Raw genomic sequence first — 10,854 nt, 5'->3', positions numbered from 1 at the left:
GTCCAGCATAAACAGCCACCATCCGAGGAAGGCAGGGAGGGAGGAGATCGGCTGGGGACCCCATACGCAAGACGTTGCCAGCCTACCACCTGCTCTAAGGTGACCAAGCAGGATCACTATGCTGAGGTTCAATCAAGTTTTTAGGGGATAGTATTTCATCTTTTGAGTCACCATTTTAATGGTATGTATCCCTGATTTCCTTTTCAGAATTTGAGAACTCTCTTTATTACTGTATATGAATTCAGCTGATTTTTATACATGGATCTTATACCTTGCTAGTTTGCTGAATCTTGCAATGAGTACCAATATGCTGAGTCTATGTATTTTCTATGTATAAGATCATATAATCTGCAGAGACAATTTTTCTTCTTTGCTAAATTGATGCCTTTCATTTCCCTTTCTTGCCTTATAGCTCTGGCTAAGTCTTCCAATGCAATATTGAATAGGAGTGGGGATAAAGGGTATCCTGTAATCAAAGGGAATGCTTTCAGTTTCTCTCCATTGAGAGTAATGTTGAGTGTTGGCCCTTAATTAAGTTAAGAAATTTCCCTTCTATTCCTATTTTGTTGAGTGTTTTTATCAGAAATGGATGTTGGATTCTGTGAAATGCCTTTTATGCATCCATCAATATGATTATGGAACTTTTCATTTGTTTTATTTATGTGGTGGATTATGTTGATTATGTTTCTAATATCAAACAAATGGCATGATATACTATTTTTTGATACATTGAATTATATTGGCAAGGATTTTGTTGAGAATTTTTGCATTAATGTTCAAGGGATATTGTTATTGTTGTTGTTGTTAAGTGCCATCGAGTTGGTTCCAACTCACAGCAACCCTGTATAGAGTTTCCAAGGAGAGGCTAGGTGAGCTTGAACCACTGACCTTGAGGTTCAAACTGACCTTGTAGTCCATTGCATTAACCCACAGTACCACACCAGGACTCCTTCATGAGAGATATTGGTCTATAATCTTCTTTTTAGTGGTTAATTTTGCCTAATGTTGTTACGGGTTATATTCACTTAGTAAAATGTATTCAGGAGTTTTCTATCCTTTTCTATTTTCTGGCATAGTTTGAGGAGAATTGGTATCAGTTCTTCTCTGTTTGGTAGAATTCCCCAGTCAAACTATCTGGGTCCGGACTTTTTTTTTGTTGAAAGTTTTTAAATGGCCTGATCAATTTCTTCTTTTGTTAGAGGTCTGTTCAAGTTTTCTACTTCCATCTGTGTTAGTTTAGGTAGGTGGTGTTTTCAAAACCATTGCTTAAAGATTTTCAAATGTGTTAGAGTACAATGCTTCATAGTATTCTGTTATTATCTTTTTTGTTTCATTTATTTCTGCTCAAGTCTGTATTCTTTCTTTTCTAATATATTTCCTTTTCTTACCTTATTGTTCTAGCTAGAATTTCCAATGCAATGTTGAATAAGAGTGGTGCTAAAGGACATTTTCGTCTGGCTCCTATTCTTAAGGAGAATACTTTTGCTCTCTATCTGTGAGGTATAATGTTGGCTGTTGGTTTTGTATAAATGCCCTTAATTATGCTGAGGAATTTCCCTTCTATTTCTATTTTGTTGAGAGTTTTTAAAAATCCAGAATAGGCATTGGACTTTATCCCATGTCTTTTCTGCAGCAATTGAGATGACCATGTGATTATTTTCCTTTGTTTTATTTATGTGGTAGATTACATTAGTTGTTTTTCTAAAATTGAAGCATACTTGCAAAGCTGATATGAATCCCACTTGGTTGTGATGTATTATTATTTTTAAACTGTTGTTAAGTACCACTGAGTCATTTCTGACTCACAGCGACCCTGTATAGGGTTTCCAAGAAGCACCTGGTGGGTTTGAACTGCCAACCTTGGGGTTTGCTGTCCAGTGATTATTCTACAGTGTCACACCAAGATATTGGTCTGTTATTTTCTTTTTTAGTGGTATTTTTTTTGTGATGTTGGTATCACTGTTATTTATGTTGGCTTCAAAGAATGAATTAGGGAGAAGTTCTTCCTTTTCTATGTTCTGAAGTATGTGTAGGCTGAGTAGTTTTGGTATGAGCTTTTTTCTGAATATTTGGTAGAATTCTCCAGTGAAGCTGTCTGGGACATGACTTTTCTTTCTTTGGAATTTTATTATAACCTCTTCAATCTCCTCTTTTATCATGGAACTGTTCAGTCTGTGTTAGTTTAGGTAGTTGGTACATTCCTAGAAATTGGTCTGTTTCTCCTAGATTTTCAAATTCGTTTATATATTACTTTGAATATTAAACATTTATTAAGTGTAATTATAAAAATGAGGCATCCTAGTGCAGCATTAACTTTTTCATTCTACATCCAAACATTTCCCTTTCCCAAAATGTTGTGTGACTCTGCAGGGTTTAAACTTAGGGTATATAAACTGTTCTTCTAAATTCTTTAAATAATTGAAAGAGTTATTGAGAAAGTGAGATAGATGGGACCCTGCCACTAAAGCTGCTAAAGACTTTTTGCAAACACTGAAGGGAATGACTTGCACAAGGAAATCACCACTGCTGTAGGGAGCTAAGGGAATCTCACACCCCCACATGGTAAAACATAACGCAAAAGAGTTCAGTCCCACTCTTTCCAGTCTACACTTGCCTTTCTGAGAAATGATGAAAACAAGGATTGTGTGCCCTCTGTTGCTTAGCATTCCATGCTACTACAGGGCATGTGTCTGTGGCTCTTTAACAGCACCCACTGACTAGCACAGGGTTTGGTAGATACCAATTATCACTTGTGAAATTAATGAAAGAAACTCTACCCCTTGAATAAGAGTAGGCAGCCAGTGAAAATGTTGCACCAGAAGGCTACATGTAACCCTAAATCAAAGGTTAGCAATAAAAGTTAACCAAGGGAGTTCCTTGGGCTGGTGTTGGAGAGATTTGTTATTTTGTTTGAAGAATAATTTGTGTTTCAGTAAATGCATCATTGGGAATGTAGGTGAATCACAGGCCCAGGTGGGCCCCAGTAGGTGCTCTTTTGTTTTTTTGGGGGGTTTTTTTAGCATCAAGAGGTTACACAGGAATAAAACACTAATGAGGAAGGCAGGGTATGTGGGAGCAACATATTTTCTTGTCCCTTCTAGGTGTTAGTAACTTATTATGGAAGATTCTGTCACTCTAAATCAATAAGGAATAACTCAGAACTTCTTTTACTTGATATTACAGAGAGTTCGACAGTTTAGGTCTATGTTACATCACTTTAAGGAAAGACACTAGAAAAGATGAGGGAGAGAGATGTGTAGGTGACAAGAGAGAAGATGATGTTCACAAAGAAAGAAGGTGGGAGGAGTGTGTGGAGAAAGGCCAAGGTGAGAAGAGAGAGTTGAAAGGAATTTGTGAATTATTGTTGTTGTTGTGAATGTGAAGTGCTATCAAATCGGTTCTCACCCATAGCGACCCTGTATAGGGTTTCCAAGGAGCAGTTGGTGAGCTTGAACTGCCAACCTTGCAGTTGAAACGGCTTTGCAGTCTGGTGCATTAGCCACAGCGCCACACCAGGACTCCTTGTGAATTATAGAGACTCATATATTCAGAATCACCCCCAGCCCTCACTGAGGTTTCTGGTCTCCCTTCTACATGGAAGGATTCGTCATGCCCAGAATGCAGTATTCCCTTGTTCCTTTTCTCAAGGAACCATGCATGATGGCAACTACCAAGGCAACTTAGTATATCTTAATCTGGTCTATGTAGTCCACTCCACTTAGCATTTTACCTTTGAGAAAGCAGTACTAGTCTTCAGGGAAAGGGAAGCAAGGGTATTGCTGACTTAGAGGAGAAAACACATAGAATACAATGAAAATGTCTAGGAATCCTCCAAGAGTAAGGGAAGGGTAGGCCCAGACTCCAGGAGCTCTTCCTCACAGATAAAGTGTCTTTGGCTTAGGAATTTCCCAATGGGAGCATGACTCAAGAAGTCGCTGTGCAAAACCCTGCCCCCTAAGGGAAGTGCAGCAAAGATTTGACTTTTGCCTGCTCACCCACATTAATAATCCCATGAAGGGTCAAGCCAGAATGCAACTCCCCTAGTTGCTTTGATCCCCAATACCCCTACAAGACCATGATAATTTACCAGAGCCCCACTGCTCAGCAGAATCACAAAGATAATAAAGTTCTCAAACCAGCTGTGTTTCACTATTTGGTAGCAGGTTTTCCGCAGGTTCCACCACAAGATCCCAGGGGACTTTCTCTTGTCCATGACACAGCATGAAAAACAGCAACACAGGCCTGGAAGGAATCCGAGGCAGCAGGGTGATCATTAGTGTCTGTGATAAACCACATAAATAGCCTCAATTTTCACCCACCTGCTCCCATTATGCATGCCCCTTGTATGTGACTTTGCAGTCTCTCCCACTAAACAAATGGATTCTCTTTTTTGAACTCTTGAATCTGGGCTCTGCAATGAAACTTGCTTTCGTCAACAGCATGGAGTAGAAGTTAATGTGGTGCCAGTCTGAACCTAGGGTTCAAGAGCCCTTGTATGTTTCCACTTGCTCTCTTATACTATTTCCATTGAGGAGAACTTTGATAGACCCACATCTTCCAAGGAGGAATTTGATAGAGATTGGGAGCGGAGCCAAAATGCCCAGTCAAGCCCAGGCGAGATCAACCAATCCCCAGTTGACATCATATATATAAATGAAGTCTTTCAAGATCAACAGGCATATTTCACACTAGGCTAGCTGAATAATGAAGATATATGAGCAATAAATATTTATCAATATGTGCCACTGAAGTTTGTCATTGGCTATTTTGTCACCCCCCCCCCAATGGTAAACCGTGTTCAAAGAACTGCAGGGACTGAGCTAATGTGGTAGAGTTGCTGTCAAGTTGATTCTGACTCATTGTGACCCCATGTGAGGACCACCCAAGCCATATATTAAAGAATTTGATCTGTTGTCAAGATGTTTACATACAAAATTCTTCAGCATTCATCACATTGCTCTTTGCACCTTGCCTCCTGCTCTCCTTCCCCAAATTCTGTTGATCCTTACTTCATGTAGATCACAAACTTCCACTCCATTCCTCTTCATCTTCCTTCCTACATTATGGTGACGTCTCCTCCTTATGCCCATTTCTTCCTCCATTTTTAAAAACATCAATAAGCTTTTCTTCCTAAAGCACAGTTTTTCTGTCTTTTCCCTAATTTCTCCCATCTCCTAGAAATCTTACCTTTCTTCACTATTAACATCCTATGCACACCTTGAGGACAAGTTGGCAAATCAGGAAAAGTGTTGTTATTGTTAAGTGCTGTTTCCCTGTATAAGGTTGTCAGTGAGCAACTGGTGGTTTTGAACCTCCAACCCTGTGGCTAGCAATCCAGTGCTTATCCTGTAGCACCACACCAGGACTCTAGTCTATTGGAAATCCCTAGTTTGTTCTCTATCCCCTGTGGGCAACTATGAGGCTATCAAACAACCAGAAATATGAATTTGCATATATTCTTGGTATTCTGTTTGGATCCTGCCTTAGGAAGAAATTTAAAATCTCAGATTCACTCACTCATTTTTAAGGCATGCGTTCATTCATTCATTCATTCATTTATTTGTCAACATTTGTTGAACACATAATCTGGGCCAGGTCCTATTCTCACTAAATATTTTGTTGTTAATTACTGTCAAGTTCCTTCTGACTCACCGTGTCCCCATGTGTGCAGAGAAGAACTGCTCCAAAGAACTGTCAAGGCTGTGACCTTCCAGAATCAGATTGTCAGCCTTGATTTTTGAGGCATCTCTGGGTGGTTTCAAGTCATCAACCTTTTGGCTACTACCTGAGTGCTTAACTGTTTGTGCCATCAAGGAACTCACACTAGATATACCATCCTAAATAAATTACCAACTTGTTTTTAACAACATTGTGGAAAGACACACACAATGAAATTCCCCACAATAAATACTGGAAATAATGAATGCAGTTTGGAAGGGACCATTATTATATCTATTCAAAGCGTCAGGAAAGGCTGCATCTATTGATTGCATATTTTGTTCCAGACACTCTTCAAAATGGTTTATATTCTTACTTAATATTCACAATAATGCATTGTAACAGATGCTGTTATTCTCAAAATTTTATAAATAAGGCACAGAGAGGTTAAATAAATTGAAAAGTCACACAGCTAGTAAGTGTTGAGGTCAGAATTATAGTTTAGATATTAGCTCCAGAGCTGACATTCTTAGCTACAATGTTCTCCTGCATCCCAGAGAAGAATCTTAAGGAATGAGTTGAGGTTTCCATCAACCCTGGGCTATGGTCAAGTTCTTCTTTTGGTATATGACCTCAACTACATGCTAAGGAGGATATACTGGACAGTATACAAAATGGCAAAGTGGTAGACATGTTGGTTCAGTGAGATGTCTAGAAAAGCTTTCTAGAGCATCTATCTTGTTTACTGGGCTATGTAGACTGAACCCACCTGAAGAAAAATTTTCCTGATATTACCTTTTCTTGGAATTGTCATCAGTCCCAAGAACCTGTGGGTTCCTTTATTCTAGTAGAAAGATATCTCCCAAAACTACAGAGCCTCATCGGAGAACAGAAAAATCCTGCCACTTACCTTTGGGTAAACATCTCTCTGGTTGCTTTTTGGGAACGATTGCAGATACCCGTCTAAAGGCATACACAGGATCAATGGTACTACATTCCGACAGCACACTGATTGCATCAGATTTCTGTGCATCAGAACAGAAGAAAGAGGCAGAGTCATTTACCAAGACCTTCTCTCACCTTGGTAGTACCTAATTCATTATCAGACTTGTTAGAGATGCGATAACTGGGGGAAGGCTTCTATGAGGGGAGTGAGGAAAGAGAAGCTACTATCAGGTACTTTTCTGAGTGCTCTTGTCAGTTTTAACTTCAAGGAAGAATCTCTGACTGTTCTTCCTTTACTGAAGAAAGGCACAGGACCACACAAGCCTTCACCTCTTCTTCCCTACAAATCATACTCTTGAGAGGCTGTCTAGCCCCAGTAGGGAAACCAGGTCATGAGGAGATGCTACTTCACTGAGTCTATGATTTTCAGCTATTCAAACTCCTGGCATTATCTGTCTAGACCAGTGGTTCTCATCCAGGGACAATTTTGCCCCTCCTCACCAAATACATTTTGGCACTGTCTGAAGACATTTATGATTGTTACAAGAGGGGGAGTTCAATTGGCATTAAGTAGATAAGACCATGAATGCTGTGCAACATCCCACAACACACATGACAGCCCACTGTAATAAAGTTTTGAGGTGACTTGCCCAAAATGTCAGTGTTGAGGTTGAAAACCCTGGCCTACACCTTTGCATAAGACACAACTGAAGCAGTTTCCTTTACAATAAATACTGAACTTTTCTTTTAATATCTATTATGTTATTGATCCTGCAGAAGGCCTGTGGATAAGCCATGTATTCCTTCAGACAACACTCTGGTAAAATTACCTTTCGGGGATGATAATCATCATCTTCAGCGAACACTTCAGTTTCCACACTTTGAACATCTTGGTTGGTAGACTTTGTGGTATGCTGATGGAATTCATAGGCCTGACACAAAGACATCCAAAATTGAATTAGTATTCCTCTTAGGCATTTTACTTGTGATAATAAAGTCTGCATTCTATTTGGATTTTTGTTTGTCATGAGAACAGTCTGTGACATTATAATCCTTTTATCTTTTTGTTTTATCACAACTGCTCTTGGAAAAAGATACTATGAAATCATTCTGAAAAGACTATTATAGAAAATATTTATAGATTGAAACTTACTGAAAAGGCATATGATCAAAACAGCAAGGTTGTGTTACAAAATGTGACATTCAGAGGAAGATAAAAGAAACACAAAACATACAGGTATCTAATGTATTTTTTAATTTGTTCTTTAAATTCAATGGCTAAATAATAAATTGTTCAATAAATTGATGCTGTTTTTAGGTGCTGTCAAGTTGGTTCTGACCCATAGTAATCTTATGCACAACAGAAGAAAACACTGCTCAATTTTTTGCCAAGATCAGAATCACTATTACACTTGAGACTATTGCTGCTGCTGTGGTGCCAATCCATCTCGTTGAGGGTCTTCCTCTTTTTCACTGACCCTCCACTTTACCAAACTTGATATCCTTCTCCAGGGACTGGTGTGTCATAATAATATACCCAAAGTATGAGAGATGAAGTATGGTCATCATGGCTTCTAAGGAACATTCTGGTTGTACTTCTTCCAACACAGATTTGTTTGTTCTTCTGGAAGTCTATAGTACTTTTCATATTCTTCTCCAATACCATAATTTAAAATGCATCAATTCTTCTATGGTCTTACTTATTCACTGTCTAACTTTCATATGCATTTGAGGCTATTGAAAATAAAATTAGTTATCCCCAAAATAACAGAGTCACAATATAGTGAAATCAAAATCCATTATCATTAGATTCTTTGACATCATAAAAAAATAAATCAATGTTAAAATTTTTTTTTGGAAAACAATTTATTATCCTTTGAGGTACAGAAGGGTTTCCTTAGCAAAATTAGAGATATAAAGGTATAAAGGAAAATATGAAAACAAACTACTACATCAAAGTCATCAAATAAATTTGATCTGATAACCTGCAAGGATATTCATGGAGAATGTGCCAAGTCTCATCTGTAAAAGAGAATTTTAAAAATCTTTAATCAAAAGTAAAATGCCTGAATTAAACACAGGTTTATTCTGCTTTCAACAAAAACTGCTTTAATCAGATTTTCACAGATGTTTGCTCTTGAACTTCTTATCTGGTTTGTTTTTATTAGGTGCCATCGAGTCGGTACCAACTCATAGAAACCCTATGCACAATAGAACAAAACATTGCCTAGTCCTGGGTCAACCTTACAATTGTTGCCACGCTTGAGCCCACTCATGTTGCCACTTTGCCAATCCATCATGCTGGGGGTCTTCCTCTTTTTCTCTGACCCTCCACCTTACCAAACATGATATCCTTCTCCAGCGACTAGTTCCTCCTGACAATATGTCCAAAGTATGAGAGACGAAGTTTGGCTATCCTGGCCTCCAAGGAGCAATCTGGCTGCACTTCTTCCAACACAGATCTATTGGTTATTTTGGCAGCCCATGGTACTTTCAATATCTCCTCCAACAACATAACTCAAAGGCATCAATTTTTCTATGGTCTTCCTTATTCACTGTCCAGCTTTCACATGCATATGAGGTTATTGAAAATAACATGGCTTGGGTCAGGAGTACCTTAGTCCTCAAGTGACATCTTTCCTCTTCAACACTTTAAAAAGGTCTTGTACAGCAAATTTGCATAATGCAATATGTCATTTGAGCTCTTGACTGTTGCTTCCGTGAGTGTTGATAGTTGATCCAAGAAGAATGAAGATGTTGACAGCTTCAATCTTTTCTCCATTGATAAGAATGTTGTTTATTGATCCAGTGGTAAGGATTTTTGTTTTCTTTACAGTGAGATGAAATCCATACCAAAGGTTGTGGTCTTTGTTCTTCATCAGTTAAGTATTTTAAATCCTCTTTACTTTCAGAAAGCAAGGTTGTATCATCTTCATATTGCAGATTTTTAATGAATCTTCCTCCAATCCTGATACCATGTTTTTCTTCATATAACCCAGCTTCTCGGATTATTTGCTCAGCATACAGATTGAATGATTATGGTGAAAAAATAGAACCTCATTGCAAAGTTTTCCGGTTTTTTAAACCATTCGTTGTTCCCTTGTTCCGTTCAATTGACTGTCTCTTGGCTTATGTACAGATTCCTTATGAGCACAATTAAGTGTTCTGGAATACTCATGCTTCACAATGTTGTCCATAGCTTGTCATGATCCACATAATCTAAAACCTTTGCATAGTCAATAAAGCACAGATAAACATCTTTCTGATATTCTCTGCTTTCAGCTAAGATCCATCGGACATCAGCAATGAAATCCTTCATTCCACGTCCTTTTCTGAATCTGGCTTGAACCTCTGGAAGTTCTCTGTCAGTGTATGCTTGCAGCCATTTCTGTATTAACTTTAGTAAAACTTTACTCGCATGGGATATCAAAGAGATTGTCCGATGATTTCCGCATTCTGTAGGGTCACCTCTCTTTGGAATGGGCACAAATACGGATCTCTTCCAACCAGTCGGCCAGATAGTTGTCTTCCAAATTTGTTGGCATAGATGAGTGAGTGCCTCCTATGCCGCCTCACTTTCTTGAAAGATTTCAATTTTTATTCCATCAATTCCTGGTGCCTTGTTCTTCACCAACTCCTTCAATGTACCTTGGACATCCTCCTTCATTGACTTCATTGAATATTGATCATATGCTACCTCTTGAAACAGTTGAACATCAACCATTTCCATTTGGTACAGTGATTCTGCGTATGTCTTCCATCTTCTTTTGATGCTTTCTGCATCATTCAACAATTTGGCCAGATAATTCTTCAGTAATGAAAGTCAAGGCTTGAATTTTTCTCAGTTCCTCCAGCTTGGGAAATGCTGACCATGTTCTTCCTTTTGGTTTTCTGACTCCAGCTCTTTTCACATTTTGTTGTAATAGTTGACTTTATCTTCTTGAGCTGACCTTTGAAATTTTCTGTTCAGCTCTTATACCTCCTCATTTCTTCCATTTGCTTTACCATCTCTACGCTGAAGAGCAAGTTTCAATGTCTCTTCTGACATCCATTTTGACCTTTTCCTTCTTTCTTTTCTTCTTAATGACTTTTTGCTTTTTTCCTGTATGATGTTTCTGATGTCATCCCACAACTCTTCTGGTCTTCGGTCTTTAGTGTTTGATGTATCAATTCTGCTCTTCAGATGATCTCTAAATTCGGGTGGGATATATTCAAGGTCATATTTTGGCTCTCGTGGACTTGTTTTCATTT

General features: G+C 38.4%; 1 protein-coding gene across 1 annotated transcript in view; it reads right to left on the bottom strand.

Annotated features, from left to right (window-relative positions):
* Nucleotides 1-10,854, bottom strand: part of SCN11A (sodium channel, voltage-gated, type XI, alpha subunit) — a 173,165-nt gene that overhangs the window by 27,423 nt on the left and 134,888 nt on the right. Inside the window, exons 17-19 of the mRNA XM_006869132.1 lie at nt 7,434-7,535; nt 6,569-6,683; nt 4,088-4,242 (exon numbers count right to left, since the gene is read on the bottom strand). Of these exons, the coding sequence (XP_006869194.1) occupies nt 4,088-4,242; nt 6,569-6,683; nt 7,434-7,535 (372 nt within the window). The remainder of the gene's footprint in view (nt 1-4,087; nt 4,243-6,568; nt 6,684-7,433; nt 7,536-10,854) is intronic.

The sequence above is a fragment of the Chrysochloris asiatica genome, unplaced genomic scaffold, assembly GCF_000296735.1.
Source record: "Chrysochloris asiatica unplaced genomic scaffold, ChrAsi1.0 scaffold00127, whole genome shotgun sequence".
NCBI classification, from domain to species: Eukaryota; Metazoa; Chordata; class Mammalia; order Afrosoricida; family Chrysochloridae; genus Chrysochloris; species Chrysochloris asiatica.
Note: the sequence above shows the minus strand (reverse complement) of the source record. Positions and strands in the feature narration are given on the sequence as shown.